The sequence below is a fragment of the Dreissena polymorpha genome, chromosome 5 (assembly GCF_020536995.1).
Source record: "Dreissena polymorpha isolate Duluth1 chromosome 5, UMN_Dpol_1.0, whole genome shotgun sequence".
Classification (NCBI taxonomy): Eukaryota; Metazoa; Mollusca; class Bivalvia; order Myida; family Dreissenidae; genus Dreissena; species Dreissena polymorpha.
The window spans coordinates 105,560,781-105,583,290 of record NC_068359.1 but is presented as its reverse complement, the minus strand read 5'-3'; the positions used below and the strand labels follow the sequence as shown (position 1 = coordinate 105,583,290).

The 22,510-nt window shown below is 35.6% G+C and overlaps 1 protein-coding gene and 1 long non-coding RNA gene across 2 annotated transcripts in view; both read left to right on the top strand.

The window, feature by feature from the left end:
- The window catches only part of LOC127832631 (vigilin-like), a 63,075-nt gene that overhangs the window by 6,188 nt on the left and 34,377 nt on the right, over positions 1 to 22,510 (top strand). Inside the window, exons 4-5 of the mRNA XM_052358196.1 lie at positions 13,371 to 13,470; positions 18,153 to 18,268. Coding sequence (XP_052214156.1) covers positions 13,371 to 13,470; positions 18,153 to 18,268 — 216 coding nt within the window. The remainder of the gene's footprint in view (positions 1 to 13,370; positions 13,471 to 18,152; positions 18,269 to 22,510) is intronic.
- Positions 16,370 to 18,133, top strand: LOC127832635 (uncharacterized). The gene is made up of 2 exons (XR_008027040.1): positions 16,370 to 17,114; positions 17,405 to 18,133. It is a non-coding gene; the product is annotated as an uncharacterized LOC127832635 (long non-coding RNA).

Sequence of the window (22,510 nt, the reverse complement as noted above, 5' to 3'; positions counted from 1 at the left end):
CCCTCCTTTGTGATTGAAAATGAGAGTCCCTTCACCTTTAAAAAGAAAATAGATGAGCGGTCTGCACCCGCAAGGCGGTGCTCTTGTTGAAAATAGAAACAACATTTATAGAGTGACATTTAAATTTCTGCTATTAGCAATAACAGCAAATATCTGTTATAAGTGTTATCTAGCATATGACCCCCTACATAGTGCCCAGAACACAACACAGTTAAGTTAAAGTTAAGTATCATCTGTAGCTAAAGTTTGCTTTTTAATAGGGGTGATACACTCTGAATTTGTCATTTTGACGAGTGAAACAGAGAATATTATGTCAAGTTTATATAGCACCAATCAACGGACAATTTTTAGCTCACCTGTCACGCAGTGACATGGTGAGCTTATGTGACCGTGTGATGTCCGTTGTGCGTGCGTGTGTGCGCGTGTTCGTCATCAATTTGTTTGTGTAGACAGTAGAGGTCACAGTTTTCATCCAATCTTTATGAAATTTGGTCAGAATGTTTATCTTGATATAATCTGGGTTGGGATTGTATTTGGGTCATCTGGGGTCAAAAACTAGGTCACTAGGTCAAATAATATAAAAACCTTGTGTAGACAATAGAGGTCACAGTTTTCATCCAATCTCTATGAAATTTGGTCAATGTTTATCTTGATGAAATCTGGGTTGGGATTGTATTTGGGTCATCTGGGGTCAACAACTAGGTCACTAGGTCAAATAATAGAAAAACCTTGTGTAGACAATAAAGGTCACATTTTTCATCCAATCTTTATGAAATTTGGTCAGAATGTTTATCTTAATGAAATCTGGGTTGGGATTGTATTTGGGTTATCTGGGGTTAAAAACTAGGTCACTAGGTCAAATCATAGAAAAGCCTTGTGTAGACAATAGAGGTCATAGTTTTCATCTGATCTTAATGATATATGGTCAAAATGTTTATCTGATAATAACTGATTTTGAATCGTTACAGGGCTCTTGCTGCCGTTCACCAGATTCACCAATGGCGAAAATTTAGCAAATTCAGCGAATAAAATAATCGTTTGGTGAAAACGTTCGACCAACGATTATTTTCCTGACAAATGCCGTCCCAGATAATAAACTCTTTCAGCTGTAGACTGTGCTTCAATACATCGCTGTGTTATTGACCCGAAAAATTGATACGCAGTCGGCATTAACCCTTTGCATGCTGGGAAATTTGTCGTCTGCTAAAATGTCGTCTGCTGAATTTCTAAAATTAGCATTTTCTTCGTTTTTTTTCAAAGAATATTATCAGAATAGCAAACAGTTTGGATCCTGATGAGACGCCATGTTCGGTGGCGTCTCATCTGGGTCCAAACTGTTTGCAAAGGCCTTCAAAATTTGGTTCCCGCACTGTAAGGGTTAACACCGGTCAGAACCGGTCATCGAGACAAAGGAAAATGACTGGTGTGAAAACAAAACGATGGTGTAATCGTACATCTTATCGGCTTAAATAAACAATTACATCTGATTAAAGATTGCTGCCAATTTCAATCAATTTGAGTAAAAGCCGTTGGCGAATTATCAACTCATCACACAATGAACGTAAGTAAAGAAGTTGATAATTGATTTTAATTTCGAGAAGTTCGTAATGTTTGTAATGATTAAAGGCTAAATGTGTTACAATTGTGAATGACGATAGATGAACGGGTATAAAACCCTTGGCATTTTCGGCGAAAGTGTCGGAAATTACGACTGCCATTATGGCGACCATAGGCAATAAGCGTCCTTTGGACTCTTGACGAATCTAATGACACGGTCTTAAAAAAAATCAAATCTGATAATAGATCAATCGAAGATGTTTGGCTTTTGGAATTCAATTGGTTAGACTATAATGCAAAATCAAAAACGATGTATTGCAAAATATGCATACAGTTTCAAAAATCAAATTCTTTCACTTTGGGTGTAGTATGTTGAAAAAAGACAACATTTCAAAACACAAAAAATCAAAAGGTAATAAAAAAGAATTACAATCAATATTAAAATGAATATACATGAACTATTTTTATATTATTAATAATATATTAAAAATAACAATAATGTTTTGTTATGTTCATAATAAATATATATTGACACTTTTCAAAACGAGCTTTTTTAGCTCACCTGATTGCTCAGGTGAGCCTTTGTGACCGGTCTTTGTCCGTCGTATGTCCGTCCGTCCGTCTGTTAACATTTGCTCGTAAACACTCTAGAGGCCACATTTCTTGTCCCATTTTCATGAAACTTGGTCAGAAGCTTTGTCCCAATAAAATCTCGTCCGAGTTCGAAACTGGGTTGTGCCGGGTCAAAAACTAGGTCACTAGGTCAAAAAAAAGAAAAACCTTGTAAACACTGTAGAAGTCACATTTCATGCCCAATCTTTTTTTTTTTTTTTATTCAATATCATACATACAATGTAAACATGTATATGATCATACAACATAGTGATTGTACAAAGCAATAAAGTTCAGACATGTTATACAAGATATGCTAATATATTTAAAAAAAATGAGAGAAAAGAAAAGAACAACAGAGGAATAGTTATGAAAAATGATGAGTTGTATAAAGTCGGGAGAAAGCATACTGCACTTGTGTGTTCTGTTGTGTATTCACAATGATCTTGTCAGATTGAAAAATAAAAATAAAAAAAATAAAAAAATAAATAAACAAAACTATTTTAGAGAGATAAACTAACATTAGAGTGAAATGTATATAAGTGGACAAAACATTATGAGAATTTAATCCGATTCCATTTTTGTTCAAAGATTTGTAATGTGTCTTTACTGAGGGCTATTTCTTTCTCAATCTGGATTTTTAGTTTAAGACTGTGGACAAAACAATTAAAATTTGGTACTTGTTTTTTGTACTTCATGTTTAAGATAAAATATTTCATCAATATAACCATAAAATTCACAATATTATTACAGTCTATTGATTTCAATGAGTTAATTCCGAAACTTACATTTAAGAAAGATAGTTTAACGTTTAGTTGATGTTGTTCAAGAAAAGATATTAATTGATTCCAAATAGGCTGGATGTGTTTGCACTCCCAAAAAAGATGTTCTATAGTTTCAATGTTTTCACTGCAGAAGTCACACAGATTTGAGTTAGATAATTTGCATTTAAAGAGATATTTATTTGTAGCTATAATTCTATGGATGTATTTGTATTGAAAATTTCTCAGTGTGCTTTCAATAGTTGCTTTATATGGCATGGTAAATATGTGTTTCCAATTAAGTTCATTTTCTCCAAAAAGGACTTGCCATTTATTTTGGATTTTGGAGTTTTCTGTAGGGTTTTTAATTTGTAGTGTGTAAAATATTTTATTTTGTTTGTTTTTTCTTCCAAGTATGTTTTCTACAAATGTTGTTTGAGTACATGGTGTATTATTTGTATTGATTTCAGATTTTATATGTATGGGTATTCTTTTGATTAGTGTGTAGTATTTCAGAAAATTATTTGAAGGTATTCCATATATGTAGCATATATTATCAAAAGAGTAGAAATCCTTAATTCTGTAGTCATATAATTGGTCGACATATTTAATGCTTCGTTCAAACCAGTCTTTATAGAAAAACGTCTTATTGTTTGAAGTTATTTCTTTATTGTTCCATAAAATTGTTTTACTGCTGGTTTGGGTTTCTAAGTTATGAGTGACATCACTCCACGCTGATAGAACATCAGACAGAAATATGTTTTCGTTTGCAATTTCATGTAAGATAGTATTGCTGATGTTACATTCAAAGAGTAAGGAGTCACCATATTTTTTTAGGATTTTCTGGTAGAATAATTTCCATTTACTCGTATTGGTATTATCTAGGTATCGTTTAACCCAGCTGCATTTGATTGCATTTAAGAATGAGTCAATGTTCGTTAATTGGATACCTCCATTTTCTACAGATTGAATTAACTGAGTTCTTTTTATTTTATCTGGCTTACCGTCCCATATGAAATTAAATATTGCTGATTTTATATCGTTAATAACATCATTTGGTGGATTTGGGAGAACTGTTAATACATATATTAATTTAGGAAGTGCAAACGTTTTCAATACTGTGTTTTTTTCCGATTAGTGTAAGTTTACGATGATGCCATGATTTTAAGCAGTTTTTAAAATTCTGTAATTTAGGTAGTATGTTTTTAAGAACTGTATCCTTTTCATTATTTGTGAATGTAATTCCTAACGTTGTGGCTTCATCGGATGTCCAATTAAATTTCATTTCTTTTTTATATTGAACATTACTTTGTTTTAATTTACCTACTCGTAGCACAGTACATTTACTTTTGTTTAGTTTAAGACCCGATGTCATTCCGTAAAGGGTTAGCGACTCTATTAGGTTATGGAAAGAATCGTAATTGTTATTTAAAAAATAAGTTGCATCGTCAGCAAATAGAGATTGTTTGATTTCTTCGTCAGGTTCTAGTGATATGCCTTTTATGTGTTTATTTGATTGGATGTGATGTGATAGGTACTCGATGCAAATAATAAATAGCGATGATGAGAGTGGACATCCTTGTCGAACCCCTCGTTCGATATTAAAACTGTTTGAAAAGAAGCCATTGTTAATGATTATACTGTTAATATCGGTATAGAATAGTTTGACCCATTGAATGAGACTTTCACCAAAGTTCATATTTTCTAAGCAAGAGAACATAAATGAGTGATCAAGCGAATCGAATGCCTTTTCAAAGTCTGCAAAGAATATTAGACCAGGAGTATTTGAATTGTTGAAATAGTTTATGCATTCTTGGATTAGACGAACGTTTTCACCAATGTAACGTCCTTTTATGAAACCAGATTGAGATTTTGAAATGATTGATGGTAATATTTTTTTTATTCTGTTTGCTATACTTTTAGTTGCAATTTTATAATCATTGTTTAGTAAACTTATCGGGCGCCAGTTTGATAAGGATTCTAAGTTTTTTCCCGGTTTTGGAATAAGTGATATAATACCTTGTTTTTGTAGCGTAGTTAAGTTTTCGTTGTTAAATGAATAGTTAAGTGAATTGATTAGATGTGTTTTTATATCATTCCAGAATATTTTATAAAATTCGATTGTGATGCCATCAGATCCTGGGCTTTTGTTATTTTGCATTTCTTTTAGGGCTAATCCACATTCATATTCATTAAGCAATCCGTCGCACAGTTGTTTTTCCTCCTGGTTTAAATCGTGATGTGTATTTTTAAAAAGAGTGTTATTTTCAACATTTTTTCGTTTATAGAGGGTTTCGAAAAATAATCGTTGTTCTTCTAGTATTTGAGTTCTGTTTGTTATATCTTTGCCATTGACTACTAATTTGTGTACAGTTTTTTGTTCACTTCTACGTTTTTCAATGTTTGCGAAATATTTTGTATTTTTTTCATTGTGTTCAACATGCTGTGCACGCGCTCTTAGTATTATTCCATTGAGATGTGTATGATAGATTCCATCTAATATTTGTTTTTTTAATGTTATTTCATGTTCAATGTCGGTGGTATCATTTGTGTTTGTTTGAAGCAATTGTTTTTCAAGTGTTTCAATGGTTTTGATGGTTTCAGTTTCAAGTTTGTGTGTTTCTTTTTGTTTAAATGATGTGTATCTAATTGTTGTGTTACGTATATTTCCTTTAATTACTTCCCATAAGGTGTTTGGGTTTGCATCTTTATTATTTTCAACTGTATTTAATATTTCCTGTTTTATTTGTGTTTGATATTGTGTATCTAATAAGATGCTGGTGTTAATTTTAAAGTATCCTGGGCCTCTTTCAGGTTGTATATTGTGCAGTTTAAGTTCAACTAGAGAGTGGTCAGTCATAAATCCTGGTTTTATGTTACATGTGTCAATAATGTTGCAAAGAGATTCAGATATTAAAAAATAGTCTAATCTACAAAATATTGTTGGTTTTGTGTTTGAGTGCCAGGTGAATTTGCTTTCGTTTGGGTATACTGTACGCCAGATATCTATCATATTGTAGTTTTCAATTATGTTATTTAAAATGTTTCTATTTTTAGTATGAGTATAAAGGTTTCCATTATTTTTATCTATTAATGGGTTCAGGACAGTATTGAAATCACCACCGATTATAATATTTTTATCTTGGTTATTAATTATAAAGGATTGTAATGTTTCGTAAAAAGTGGAATCGTCTATGTTAGGGCCGTAGACGTTGATTAATGTTATTTGTGTTTCGTGTATTTTGATATCTATACTTGCTTGTCTGCCAATTATTATTTCGTTAAAATTATCGACTGTGATCCCTATATTATTTTTTATCAGAAAGGCAATGCCTTGTTTATTAGTATATTGTCCACTGAGATATATGTCTCCGTCCCATTCATCTTTTAAGTTTTGTGCTAAAGTATGTGTCAAGTGACTTTCTTGTAATAGGCATATACTATAATTTTTTTCGTCTAACCATTTGAAGATTTTTATGCGTTTGTCTTTATTGTTTAGCCCTTTTGCATTTAAAGTACATAATTTAATCATTTAAAGAGGTGTATGGAGATGTACATGATAAGTTGTGTGTCCAGTTGGTTTCTATTTTAAGACATAAGATGTGTATACATACAAAGAAAAAATAGAAAACAAAAATTAGGGATTCAAAAAACTGAAATTTCCACAGAAATAAAGAAGTAAAAAGAAATATCACAAAAGTGAGAAGAAAAAACAAAAAGGGAGATAAACACATAGCTCCTGCTTTATAGATGTTAGAAAATTGTTAGAAAAATGTTGGAAAGGTAGTCTTATTTCAGGTAGATACAGAAAGGTGAGTTCGAGTGATGGTAAATAATAAGTGTATATCGTAAATAAAGATATGTGCAATCAAATTTACAAAGAAAAAAACCCAACAACAACACAAACTAAAAGCTATACAAAAAGGCAATTAAACAATACTTGCACAGGTATATATGATATGTATATAGTTTACAATAGTTACATGATTACATTGTTGACTTTTTTGTTTTTTGTTTGTTCAAGGTGGGTATTCTTAAAAAGAGAGGTTGCGTACTTAAAACAATTTTTTGGATTAGATTCGTCTGCCCATACAAATATGGCAGCAACATTAAATGTATATTTTGTTTTCTTAAGATAACTATAAAACAGTATTTAATATCAGTATAACTGCTCTGTCTTGCTTGCTATTCAAGATATACTATATCATTTAATAAGGTGATGTCCAAAAGCGTTAAAAAGTATTTAACTGCAAATACCGTACATATATAGACATAGAGATATGTAGACATATGCTCATTACAAATGAAGCAGTAGAATTAAATGTATATTTGATGTTCCTAAGATAAGTATATAATAACATTTAATATGAATATAACTGTTCTGTCTTGCTTGCTAGTTAAATATACTTTGTAATTTAAATAGGCGATTTCAAAAAGTGTTAAATAGTATAAAAAGCAAATACCGTACATGTATAGACTCAGGCATAAACGCCAAATTTTACATGCATTTTGTATGAGCTTCTGTTAGTATGATACAAGCCCAATCTTCATGTAACTTTGTCAAAATGTTTGTCTTAATGATATCTTGGTTGAGTTCAAAAGTGGTTCAGATCCGTTGAAAAACATGGCCGCCAGTGGACGGGGCAGTTTTCCTAATTTGGCTATAGAGAAACCTTGTAAACACTCTTGAAGTCACAATTTTTGCCCAATCATCATGAAAGTTGGTCAAAACATTGGTTCAATTGATGTCTCGGACGAGTTCGAAAATGGTCGAGATCTGTGAAAAAACATGGCCGCCAGTGGGCGGGGCATTTTTCTCTATATGTATATAGTGGCAGTTTTCCCTATTTGGCTATAGAGAAACCTTGTAAACACTCTAGAAGTCACAATTTTTGCCCAATCATCATGAAAGTTGGTCAAAACATTGGTTTTATTGATATCTCGGACGAGTTTGAAAATGGTTGGGTTCGGTGAAAAAACATGGCTGCCATTGGGCGGGGCATTTTTCTCTATATGTATATAGTGAAAACATGTGAACACAGTAGAAGTCACATTTTTGGCCCAATTTTCATGAAATTTGCTCAGAAGACTTGTTTCCTTGATATGAGAGTTGAGTTCAAAATGGTTCCGGTCAGTTGAATAACATGGCTGCTGGGAGGGGGGCAGTTTTCTCATTATGCCCCCCCCCCCCCCTTTTCGAAGAAGAGGGGTATATTGTTTTGCTCATGTCCGTCCGTCCGTCCACCAGATGGTTTCCGGATGATAACTCAATAGCGCTTATGCCAAGGATCATGAAACTTCATAGGTACATTGATCATGACTCGCAGATGACCCCTATTGATTTTCAGGTCACTAGGTCAAAGGTCAAGGTCACGATGACCTGAAATAGTATAATGGGTTCCGGATGATAACTCAAGAATGCTTATGCCTAGGATCATGAAACTTCATAGATACATTGATCACGACTCGCAGATGTCCCCTATCCATGTTCAGGTCACTAGGTCAAAGGTCAACGTCACGGTGACCCAAAGCAGTAAAATGGTTTCCGGATGATAACTCAAGAACGCTTATGCCTAGGATCATGAAACTTCATAAATACATTGATATGACTCGCAGATAACCCCTATTGACTTTCAGGTCACTAGGTCAAAGGTCAAGGTCACGATGACCCAAAATAGTAAAATGTATTCCGGATGATAACTCAAGAACGCATAGGCCTAGGATCATGAAACTTCATAGGTACATTGATCATGACTCGCAGATGACCCCTATTAATTTTCAGGTCACTAGGTCAAAGGTCAAGGTCACGGTGACCCGAAATAGTAATATGGTTTCCAGATGATAACTCAAGAACGCTTATGCCTAGGATCATGAAACTTCATTGGTACATTGATCATGACTCGGAGATGACCCCTATTGATTTTCAGGTCACTAGGTCAAAGGTCAAGGTTACGGTGACCTGAAATAGTAAAATGGTTTCTGGATGATATCTCAAGAACGCTTATGCCTAGGATCATGAAACTTCATAGGTACAATGATCATGACTCGCAGATGACCCCTAATGATTTTCAGGTCACTAGGTCAAAGGTCAAGGTCACGTTTACCTGAAAAAGTAAAATGGTTTCTGGATGATAACTCAAGAACGCTTATGCCTAGTTTCATGAAACTTCATTGGTATATTGATCATGACTCGTAGATGACCCCTAAAGATTATCAGGTCACTAGGTCAAAGGTCAAGGTCACAGTGCAAAAAACGTATTCACACAATGGCTGTCAAGGTCACGGTGACTCAACTTAGAAAAATGGTTTCCGGATGATAACTCAAGAATGCTTACACCTAGGATCATGAAACTTCATAGGTACATTGATCATGACTGGCAGATGAAATAATGATGAAACTTGACCAGGATGTTTGTCTGGACAATATCTAGGTCAAGTTTGACATTTGGTTAAGATTGAATGAACCGACTCCTCTCAGGTGAGCGAACTAGGGCCATCTTGGCCCTCTTGTGTTTGGAAATTTAGCATATTTAATTTTGTTTATTTCAGATCACAAAGAGGCCTCACAAGCTTGAAGTCTGAAAACATCAATGACAAATGCGCAGGCTGCAGCAATATCCAAAAGTGAAGCGGCTGTAGTGTCGGCTATGACTAATGTGTACTTTGCTGCACAACATACTCTCACATCATCGCTGGTTCCAGACCTGAACAGATTGTGTGTCTTGCAGGTAAAAAAATAAATAAAACATCTTTAAAACAAATTTGATTTGTTTTAAATTGATTGATAAAATTTGATTTTGTTTAAGTTTGCTACAAATATTGAGCAAAATATACTTGAAATCATAAATAAAATTTTCAGGATGCAAATTTGTATTAATATATTTTCAGGGTGCAACCCAGCTCAATGACCTTCGAGTCGACAGCCACACGTCATATGAACACAGCTCAAGTGTGTCGGAATTTCAAAACTGTATGGCAGACTTAGGAGTGATCTTCTCCAGAAGATACAGACATCATGCAAGTACAGTATCATGATTGATGAGAGTACAGTCATTTCAGTGAAGCAAAATTTAGAGCCCTATGTTAGACTTTTGGAAACTGATGAGTTTGGAATGGCTTTGCCGCATACTTACTTTTTAGCTGTGGCTGAATTTCAAAGAGCAAATGCAGAGAGCATAAGAAGTTAATTTGCTTGGTAGAAAGGGAATTGACATTCAACATCTCTCAGAAATTCTATTAAAATTGAAAACTTGGAGAACTTGTTGATTTTGTCCATAGACAGCCCACCAATGGAAAAGTTTGATTTCAAACGTGCTTTCAAGATTTGGGCTGGATTGAAGTTGAGGCGGATTATGGCCTTCTGCTAAAATGTATGTTCAGGATATCATGTGCTCATGTAATGTAAATTTATCATGTGCTTATTTTATGAACATGTGCTTGAGTTATGATGTGTGTATATCTATAAATGTTTTGTTGTACTGTTGTTTTTTAACCAGGTTTTCCGAAGGAAAAAACTGGTTATTAGATTGGCGAATGCGGGCGGGCTGGCTGGCTGGCTGGCTGGCGGGCTGGCTGGCGGGCTGGCGGGCTGGCGGAACAAGCTTGTCCGGGCCATAACTATGTCGTTCATTGTCAGATTTTAAAATCATTTGGCACATTTGTTCACCATCATTGGACGGTGTGTCGCGCGAAATAATTACGTCGATATCTCCAAGGTCAAGGTCACACTTTGAGTTCAAAGGTCAAAAATGGCCATAAATGAGCTTGTCCGAGCCATAACTATGTCGTTCATTGTCAGATTTTAAAATCATTTGGCACATTTGTTCACCATCATTGGACGGTGTGTCGCGTGAAATAATTACGTCATTATCTCCAAGGTCAAGGTCACACTTTGAGTTCAAAGGTCAAAAATGGCCATAAATGTCCCTTGAGATATAACCTTCATATTTGGTATGCATGTGTATATGGACAAGGCCTTTCCATACGCACAACAATTTTGACCCCTGTGACCTTGACCTTGAAGTAGGGGTCTGCGTTTAGGTTTCAAAATCTGCGTTTAGGTTTCGAAAAATGCTCTTAACTTCTATGTCCCTTGAGATATAACCTTCATATTTGGTATGCATGTGTATATGGACAACGCCTTTCCATACGCACACAAATTTTGACCGTCCGTCCGTGTGTCCGTCCGAAAACTTAAACGTTGCTCATAACTTTTGCAATATTGAAGATAGCAACTTGATATTTGCCATGCATGTGTATCTTATGAAGCTGCACATTTTTAGTGGTGAAAGGTCAAGGTCATCTTTCATTGTCAAAGGTCAAAAAAAATAAATTCATGTGCATATCTCCAATGTCAAGGTCGCCATGACTAAAAATATATTTATTTTAAAACAAACTTACAAAGGGGGTTAATTTTCTTTGTTCATTTCAAAAGTTCAGTTTGAGTTGTCTCCCTTTATCAGATTTTTTTTCACAATGAAAACCTGGTTTTGTGACAATTTTGTCCCTTGTTTTGTTATGCACACATGGTGTGGATTATGGCCTTCTGCTAAAATGTATGTTCAGGATATCATGTGCTCATGTAATGTAAATTTATCATATGCTTATTTTATGAACATGTGCTTGAGTTGTGATGTATGTACTTTTATAAATGGTTTGTTGTAAACTGTTTATTTTTGTTATGCACACATGATAATTATAGTAATAAACATATTAAAGCTTTGTTTTGTAGTTTCTTCTTTAACACCCCTTAGCCTAGAGTTACAACAGGTGGTTCCTAATGCTTTGCTAAAACTTTGGCTACAGTTTCTAAAATTTTGCTACAAAAAAAATACATTTGGCTAAAATGTTGGCTAAAGAAATTTTTGGGCCAGGGGGAGCCCTGATCGTATATGGGTCATCTGGGATCAAAAATTAGGTCACCGGGCCAATGCTAGTAAAACCTTGTGTAGATGAAAGAGGTCACAGTTTTCATCACGTCTAAATGAAATTTTGTCAGAATGTATTAATTAATGAAATCTGGCTTGGGATTGTATATGGGCTGATAGAATTTAAGTTGAATTTAAGTTGATGTGGCAAGATAAGTCAGGTGAGCGATTCAGGGCCATCATGGCCCTCTTGTTTATTATTCCCTTAAATCACACTAGGGACCTATTTTATTTTATTTAGGTTCCTGCTCACACTAAATGTGCTAAGAACAATCAATACTTACCTTTTTGATTGTCATTGTTTTAAACCTAACAGCCTTTAATCTGCTTTGCATACTGTAACAAAACTTCACATTTTAGGGTAAAGTCAGTACATGTATATTTCAAGGGTTTTTAATCTCTGATGCAATAAAACTGACGACCAATTTAGACAACTTGTAACAACACCCACAATAATCTCAATTATCACCATTACTTGCCACTTTGCGGCAGTCGGCAGTCATCACCATGCTCCATTGATTACAGCAGTATCGCTTACATCATGGAAATCATTTTAAAGAAATATGTACACAGAAAAATGTGGATTTTTATAAAATAGCCATTTACGAGCATTTGTCGCCAGATTTTTTTACTTGTCGCCATTGGCGCCAATGGCGATCGATTGCAGGAACCCTGCTTAAGGTGCCCAAATGTTTGTCAGATATTAAATTCCTTATCAGATTTAACCAAACACTTAAAAGTTGCGTGATTTTTTATGTTGTTTTTGCCCTGTCTGTTGGTCTGTCTGTTTGCGCCAACTTTAACATTTTGCAATAACTTTTGCTATATTGAAGATAGCAACTTCATATTTGGCATGCATGTGTATCTCATGAAGCTGCACATTTTGAGTGGTGAAAGGTCAAGGTCATCCTTCAAGGTCAGAGGTCAACTTATGTGGCCAAAATCGCTCATTTTATGAATACTTTTGCAATATTGAAGATAGCAACTTGATATTTGGCATGCATGTGTATCTCATGGAGCTGCACATTTTGAGTGTTGAAAGGTCAAGGTCATCCTTCAAGGTCAGAGGTCAAATATATGTGGCCCAAATCGCTTATTTTATAAATACTTTTGCAATATTGAAGATAGCAACTTGATATTTGGAATGCATGTGCATCTCATGGAGCTGCACATTTTGAGTGGTGAAAGGTCAAGGTCATCCTTCAAGGTCAGAGGTCAAATATATGTGGCCCAAATCGCTTATTTTATAAATACTTTTGCAATATTGAAGATAGCAACTTGATATTTGGCATGCATGTGTATCTCATGGAGCTGCACATTTTGAGTGGTGAAAGGTCAAAGGTCAAGGTCATCCTTCACAAGGTCAAGGCCATCCTACAAGGTCAAACATCATATAGGGGGACATTGTGTTTCACAAACACATCTTGTTTAAAAAACTGAAATTAATTTTCTTAAATACTGATTCCCCATAACATTTGCTTTGACACAAGCATTATATTATATTGTATTGCAGGTGTTTACCGTGCCCATTGAAGAACAGGTCGGCCACAACAGCACCTTTGGGAATGAGAGCAAACAAGCCGAGATATGCAAGGATATTATGAATAAAACGGGTACTGTTTTTTTCTTGGGGGAAATCTAGGTTTTTTTAAAGGACAACTTGTAGTTGGTATTCAATTTTTTTATTATTCTATGTTATCTATATCAGTGCTTTCCACAGCAATTTTTGCAGACGCCCCGAGGCTGATTGGGTGGGGAAGACTGTCCTCTCTGCACTTTTTATGTCCCCCACCACTATAATGCATCTATATCAATCCAACTCTATTAGTGCATACTTAATTTTTTTCCTGTTTCTTTTCATCTCTGGATGATTCAGTATATTCTATTTCTAAAAGCAAACTCAGGTAAATATTGCTAATAAAAGTGCTCAAGAACTTCATAAACCCATTTTAATGCCCCTGAAGTAGGGCATATAGTGATCGCACTGTCCGTCCGTCTGTCTGTCCTTCTGTCCGTCACACTTTGCGTTTAGGTTTCAAAAAATGCGCTTAACTTCTATGTCCCTTCAGATGTAACCTTCATATTGGGTATGCATGTGTATATGGACAAGGCCTTTCCATATGCACACAAATGTTGACCCCTGTGACCTTGAACTTAGGTTTAGGTTTTGAAATCTGCCTTCAGGTTTCAAAAAATTCTCATTACTTCTATCAAAGTGTTTTTCGGGGGCATATGTCATCTTATGGAGACAGCTCTTGTTGTTCTGAAGTATAACATGAATTTTGGCATAATTGGCTATTTAAAGTGATATTATGGGCATCTAACAGTATATAGGTGTCTTTTGCAACCGTTGTTTATTTTTGGTGTTTTCACTTCATATACACTTAATGCAGCATCAACATACTTAAACAATATCCCGGAAAGAGAAGAATAATCCATTTGAATATCAACCGTACTTTCGTTTTGACAACTTACGACAGAAATGATTGGATGTACGATGTGAGTCTAAATGTAGTTTTCATGCAGATTCGCTCATACGACACAAAGACACAATTTTGTTTTACGGACTATTTCGGCTTAGAGGACTGGGTGAGTCATGTAAAATATCGACAATAATATATGTTTTTAGCGAGGTTATTTTCAGAGAAAATCCGAGATATTGTCATAGCCTGCTAGCCGTCCGACGTCCGCGCGTCTTGCTAAAACCTTTCCATTGGCTCTAAAATCTAAGTGCTTCCACCTACAAGTTTGAAACTTCATATGTAAATGCACCTTGATCAGTTCTACACGTCACACCCATTTTGGGTCACTAGGTCAAAGGTCAAGGTCACTGTGACCTCTTAAAAAAAATACAAATTCTGACAAGGCTTTCGCAGCCGAGCGTGGCACCCGTTATGCGGTTGCTCTTGTTTATAAACAACTGGTAGCAAGATGAGTTGTAGATAATTGGTCAGTTACCACATTTTAACTAATTCTTTTGACCTGTTAATTCTTTTTAGCTCAATTCAAGAGTGAAAAATGCCCATAATATCACTTTAAAGATTTGATGAAATACTCCCACTTAACATGCGTAAATCACCTGACATGACGTGTGTGTGTTTATACAACAATCAATACACCCACGCTTTCCATGCAAATGACACGAGGTTGTACATGCTGCATAATGTTCGCGCCCTTTCTATTTAGACAAAAATCAACAGGATATAAATAAGCAGTGCTTAGCACTATTTGAAGCTGGAATTTGTCAACGTCGCGTTAACATTTACATACAGAAGTGTGTTTTTGATAACAATTGCAATAACATTAACATTCTGAGTTGGGTTTTGGATTACAAAATTATTTATGCTCATTGGAGATTTCATTAAAACATTAAAAGCTGCATAATTAATTAAACAATAATTTGTTAAAACTTGCACGGTTCACTTAGTTTCATAAGACAAAGTCACTGTTATTCAAGTTGACATATATTGATACATTGATTAACACTGCAGAACATAAATAAAGATTTATTATTAAACACAAAAAGCAGAACAAAAAGAACATTATTTTTTGTTTTTTACTTGTGCCAGGGAACAGACATATATTTAGTTAAGGTCTTACCATTGGTTAAAATAATATTTGCATGGAAATGATTAAACAGATGTGAAGCCACTGAATCCCAGATGGAATCTAGACACAAGTCCTCCCAAGAGTTAGACATTTACCATCAAATCAATTAAAGCAACCCAAATGACTTTACAGTTGCTGGCATGTGTGCAAAACTTGCCTTATATGGTTAAAAACCTTATTTAGGTTTACATGTTTTTATATAAAAATTCCAATCAATGTGACAGTAACTTTGAATGGATATATATCTTCCCATTTCATTAAATTGCTCACTGTTTTACCTCTTCTAAATTCATATGACATCAAAATGAACTTTCAATAACATGTGCATCATGAAATGCTAAATTGTTTTGAATAATATAATGAAATTCTTCTGATTTTACATTTCAACTGTAGGGAGTTACTTCCTTGCTGTTTTTAGCTCACCTGATTGCTCAGGTCAGCTTTTGTGACCGGTCTTTGTCCGTCGTATGTCCGTCCGTCCGTCCATCAGTCCGTCCGTCCGTTAACATTTGCTCGTAAACACTCTAGAGGCCACATTTCTTGTCCCATTTTCATGAAACTTAGTCAGAAGCTTTGTCCCAATGAAATCTCAGCCGAGTTCGAAACTGGGTTGTGCTGGGTCAAAAACTAGGTCACTAGGTCAAAAAAAAGAAAAACCTTGTAAACACTGTAGAAGTCACATTTCATTCTCAATCTTCATGTATTTTTGTCAAAATGTTTGTCTTAATGATATCTTGGTTGAGTTCAAAAGTGGTTCAGATCCGTTGAAAAACATGGCCGCCAGTGGGCGGGGCAGTTTTCCTTATTTGGCTATAGAGAAACCTTGTAAACACTCTAGAAGTCACAATTTTTGCCCAATCATCATGAAAGTTGGTCAAAACATTGGTTCAATTGATGTCTTGGACGAGATCGAAAATGGTCAAGATCAGTGAAAAAAAATGGCCGCCAGTGGGCGGGGCATTTTTCTCTATATGTATATAGTGGCAGTTTTCCCTATTTTGGCTATAGAGAAACCTTGTAAACACTCTAGAAGTCACAATTTTTGCCCGATCATCATGAAAGTTGGTCAAAACATTGGTTTTATTGATATCTCGGACGAGTTTGGAAATGGTCGGGATCGGTGAAAAAACATGGCTGCCAGTGGGCGGGGCATTTTTCTCTATATGTATTTAGTGAAAACATGTGAACACAGTAGAAGTCACATTTTTGGCCCAATTTTCATGAAATTTGCTCAGAACATTTGTTTCCTTGATACGAGAGTTGAGTTCAAAAATGGTTCCAGTCAGTTGAATAACATGGCTGCTGGGAGGGGGGCAGTTTTCTCATTATGCCGCCCCCCTTTCGAAGAAGAGGGGGTATATTGTTTTTTCTCATGTCGGTCCGTCCGTCCACCAGATGGTTTCCAGATGATAACTCAAGAGTACTGATGCCAAGGATCATGAAACTTCATAGGTACATTGATCATGACTCGCAGATGACCCCTACTGATTTTCAGGTCACTAGGTCAAAGGTCAAGGTCACGATGACCTGAAATAGTAAAATGGTTTCTGGATGATAACTCAAGAACACTTATGCCTAGGATCATGAAACTTCATAGATACATTGATCATGACTCGCAGATAACCCCTATTGATTTTCAGGTCACTAGGTAAAAGGTCAACGTCACGATGACCCGAAATAGTAAAATGGTTTCCGGATGATAACTCAAGAACGCTTAGGCCTAGGATCATGAAACTTCATAGGAACATTGATCATGACTCGAAGATGACCCCTATTGATTTTCAGGTCACTAGGTCAAAGGTCAAGGTCACGGTGACCCGAAATAGTAAAATGGTTTCCAGATGATAACTCAAGAACGCTTATGCCTAGGATCATGAAACTTCATTGGTACATTGATCATGACTCGAAGATGACCCCTATTGATTTTCAGGTCACTAGGTCAAAGGTCAAGGTCATGGTGACCTGAAATAGTAAAATGGTTTCTGGATAATAACTCAAGAAGGCTTATGCCTAGGATCATGAAACTTCATAGGTACAATGATCATGACTCGCAGATGACCCCTAATGATTTTCAGGTCACTAGGTCAAAGGTCAAGGTCATGGTGACCTGAAATAGTAAAATGGTTTCTGGATGATAACTCAAGAACGCTTATGCCTAGGTTCATGAAACTTCATAGGTATATTGATCATGACTCGCATATGACCCCTATTGATTATCAGGTCACTAGGTCAAAGGTCAAGGTCACAGTGCCAAAAAACGTATTCACACAATGGCTGTCAAGGTCACGGTGACTCAACTTAGAAAAATGGTTTCCGGATGATAACTCAAGAATTCTTATGCCTAGGATCATGAATCTTCATAGGTACAGTGATCATGACTCGCAGCTGAAATAATGATGAAACTTGACCAGGATGTTTGTCTGGACAATATCTAGGTCAAGTTTGACATTTGGTAAAGATTGAATGAACCGACTCCTCTCAGGTGAGCGAACTAGGGCCATCTTGGCCCTCTTGTTTCAGATACTTCCATGTTTGTTTCCACCTGTTGCAAAAACCTTAGAAGCCTGACAGGTGCTTACTTTGTAGTAGTTTCACATCCTTTTTTGAAGGAGGGTTGAGGTCTAAGTTTCATTACTTCATGATTGTACCATTTTAGTTTTTATTTTATTTTTTAAACTATTCACAGGTGTTTCCATTGAGATGAGCTTGTCCAAGGACCAAACGCTGACCATTGTGGTGACTGGCAAGGAAGATCAGGTCAAGAAGGCAAGGAGGGAAGTGATGACCAAGCTACAAACTCAGGTGATCTATTCAGTATTATAACTCCTCAACCTTAGTCCTTAACGTTCATTTAACATATACATGTTCTAAATTACAAATACCCAATCTTGATTATTTTTTATGAACATGAAAAATGTAGACTTTTTCCATGTGCTAGTTTTCATCCAATCCAAGTAAAGTTGTAACACATTGACTACACATTCACTTTGACTTGTCAGATGAATCTGTGTTTGTTATGTTTTTTATTAAGCTTTTATTTGAAATGGCTTTAAATGGACTCCTTGTGGTATTTTGTGTGCATATTGATGCCCCATGCTGATAAGAAACATTATCCCTAATTGTTCAGAAAAAGCAGAGCTCCAGATAAGGGTCGTATTTTCGTAATTACGAATTATTTTCAAGTCCGTTACGTATTTATTTTAAAATCTTGTCGTACCATTAAGAATTACAAAATCAAGTTACGAATATTATTTTTACATCTGTTCGTATCGATTTTTATAGAGTTTTTTTGCCTATTAAAGATCTTTGCGGTGCTTATATAGAATGGTTATCAGGTTTGTTTAACAAAGCGCAGTTTTTCCAATAAAAGCGGCGTTTACAGTCTATCTGTCAAAAAAACAATGGCGGCGCCCAGAGAGCGTCCTTAAAAACTGCAAAGCGTCCAAAACACGCTTTTAACCTATTGTACGCAAAGTGAGCAGAATTTAAATGTTAAGAAAGACATTATAGAAAAGATCTTATACGATGTTGTATGTTCAGTAGCCCGACACAGTCGGAAAAGCTAAACTAAAACGCGACACGACGGGTCGAAACTTAAACACACAAAAAAACATTGAACGAGTGGAAGGGACAAGTCCCGTGGCTAATTGTTGAAAAGATTGAAGGGGAGACCCGTTTTAATTGTGAAATATGTAAAAATTCATCTAAGGCATGCATTCTAAACACAGTTTGGGCATATGAAGGTATTTGAAAAATAAAATTGTATAATACTGAAAAGACACTGTTGAACTTGTGTAAATAAAGTTGCTAGCATGTTTATTTTGATTTTTTTTGCATGAAAATAAACATTATTATTATGCCCCCCTTCGAAGAAGAGGGGGTATATTGCTTTGCTCATGTCGGTCTGTCGGTCTGTCTGTCGGTCTGTTCGTCCACCAGGTGGTTGTCAGACGATAACTCGAGAACCCTTGGGCCTAGGATCATGAAACTTCATAGGTACATTGATCATGACTTGCAGATGACCCCTATTGATTTTGAGGTCACTAGGTCAAAGGTCAAGGTCACGGTGACCAGAAATAGTAAAATGGTTTTTAAATGATAACTCAAGAACGCATACGCCAAGGATCATGAAACTTCATGGGTAGATTGATCATGACTTGCAGATGACCCCTATTGATTTTGAGGTCACTAGGTCAAAGGTCAAGGTCACGGTGACCCGAAATAGTAAAATGGTTTCCGGATGATAACTCAAGAACGCATACGCCTAGGATCATGAAACTTCATGGGTAGATTGATCATGACTCGCAGATGACCCCTATTGATTTTGAGGTCACTAGGTCAAAGGTCAAGGTCACAGTGACCCGAAATAGTAAAATGGTTTCTGGATAATAACTCAAGAAGGCTTACGCCTAGGATCATGAAACTTCATGGGTAGATTGATCATGACTCGCAGATGACCCCTATTGATTTTGAGGTCACTAGGTCAAAGGTCAAGGTCACGGTGACCCGAAATAGTAAAATGGTTTCCGGATGATAACTCAAGAACGCATACGCCTAGGATCATGAAACTTCATGTGTAGATTGATCATGACTAGCAGATGACCATTATTGATTTTCAGGTCACTAGGTCAAAGGTCAAGGTCATGGTGACGTGAAATAGTAAAATGGTTTCCGGATGATAACTCAAGAACGCTTTTGCCTAGGATGATAACACTTCATAGGTACATTGATCGTGACTCGCAGATGACCCCTATTGATTTTCAGGTCACTAGGTCAAAGGTCAAGGTCACAGCGACAAAAAACGTATTCACACAATGGCTGCCACTACAACAGACAGCCCATATGGGGGCATGCATGTTTTACAAACAGCCCTTGTTAAAGTTGAGAAAACAGATCTTAAGTCAGCAGAATTTAGGGGTTAAAATCGTGATTGTAGTACTTTTATTGTTAAGATTATTTAGTCAACAAGATATGTTCATTTAGCAGTGTTAGTGCACATTTACAAGTACAGTTTTTACTGCAAGTCTTAAATTAGGTTGTCTGAGAAATACTTAAGCAATAAAGTTACAATGTTTTCCATTGTATCATCTTAATTTCAGGTACAGTACAGGCAACGTGTACTTTGACAAACGCCACTCGTCGCGGTGTTCATTTTACGGTGTTCGCTTACCAAACGACCCCCGCGATGGGTGTTCAGATCAAATATTCGCGGGGGCCGTTTTCAATAAGGTGGACACCGCGAATCACCGCGGACCCATTATATCTACCGCGGTGTTCATCGTGTTCGCTAAAAATAAAATAATTAAATATAAACGTAAATTATTGATCCCTTTCATTTAAAGCTGGTATATACGTTGTTGTCAAATATTTATGAATTTATATAAAATGTGTAATAAACTTATTATATATATATATTTAAATATAAATTAAAATAAAGTAAAGAAGAACGTGTCGAAAAATGCGAAATAAGCCAGATATTTAATTCTGAAATTTAAAACGGCTGTACAGCCGAATTCGCTAGCATGTAAACCAAACATGTACGATGTGAATCTAAACTTAGTTTAACGGTTTATTTGAATTCCTGCAACGATATCTATTCATACGACACACGAACACTAACTCCGATCCTAATGCAAAGACGAATGCTTCGGTTATTGTAGGAAAATATGTACGTCACAATCGACTCGGGGCGCTAATTTTCTTGGCTGCATTTTATGAAATTCGGCTTTAATGTGTAATTTTTCTTGCCTATTTTGTGTTATTGTAACATATTTTATCAATGTATTACAATTACAATTAAACACATATAAAAATCGTATAAACCCGCTTTAAAGCGATAATGAATGCAAGTAAATATAGTCTATTTTTATGTACATGATGGTCGAAGGATATTTTAAGTATTTAACGTAATATTATGCGCATCTAACAATATATGCAATGTGTATAGGTGTCTATCGCAACCGTCGGTTATTTTTTGGTGTTGTCACTTTACATAAACTTATATCTATGAATTCAGCATCAACATTCTAAAACGATATCCCGGAAAAATCAAAAAATCATTTGAATATCAATTGTACTTTCGTTATGATTCGGGGTACGATGTGAACCTAAATTTCATTTTAGTGCAGATTCATTCATACGTCACAAAGACACAAATTTGTTTTACGGATCATTTCGGCTTAGAGGACTGAACTGTCATGAAAAATATCGAATATTATATTTTTTTATTAACCACTGGAAGCAAGACGAGTTGTAGATAATTGGTCAGTTACCATATTTTAACTAAATATTTTGACCAGTTTCCCTTTTTCAGCTCAATTCAACAGTCGAAAATGCGCATAATATTAATCTAAAACATATTGGCGACAACAAAATGCGGTGTGTTCTATCCAGAAGCCCTGGCGGAAAATGTATGGCGTGACAGTGTTGTGCCTAAGGTTAATGAACTTCTTCGCCGCCAGGGTAGAGAGGAGAGACGAATGAGGAGAGATGCGGGCACATCTGCCGACATCAACAGGTACATGGAGGACCTGCACGGCATGCTTCCCGAGATAAACACCTCATGCGACACTTCGCTTCTGTCGCTTCTGAACAACAGCATGTGAATACTTCTACTGAATGTAAATTATGTAAATACTGTATATATTTTTCTGTCGCTTCTGAACAACAACATGTGAATACTTCTACTGAATGTAAATTATGTAAATACTGTATATATTTGATATTCACTGTGCATTTCGAATAAATACCGACTTTATAATGTTGTTGTTATTACGTACATACATGTATATACAGGATTCTATCTATTAAATAATGCAATGTTATATGCTAAGGGGAAGACGCAGGAAAAACAAAAACAAACAATTAATTCAACATGAACGAATATCACGAGTTGTTATCAAATATTCATAACCTGATATGTAAATTTATAACCGGTAACAAATCTTTATAAATAATAACTAACTTGAAAACGAAGGATGACATGGGCTACGTTAGAAAGTAAATATTGATTAGATCAATATAAAATATCTTACATCAGATATT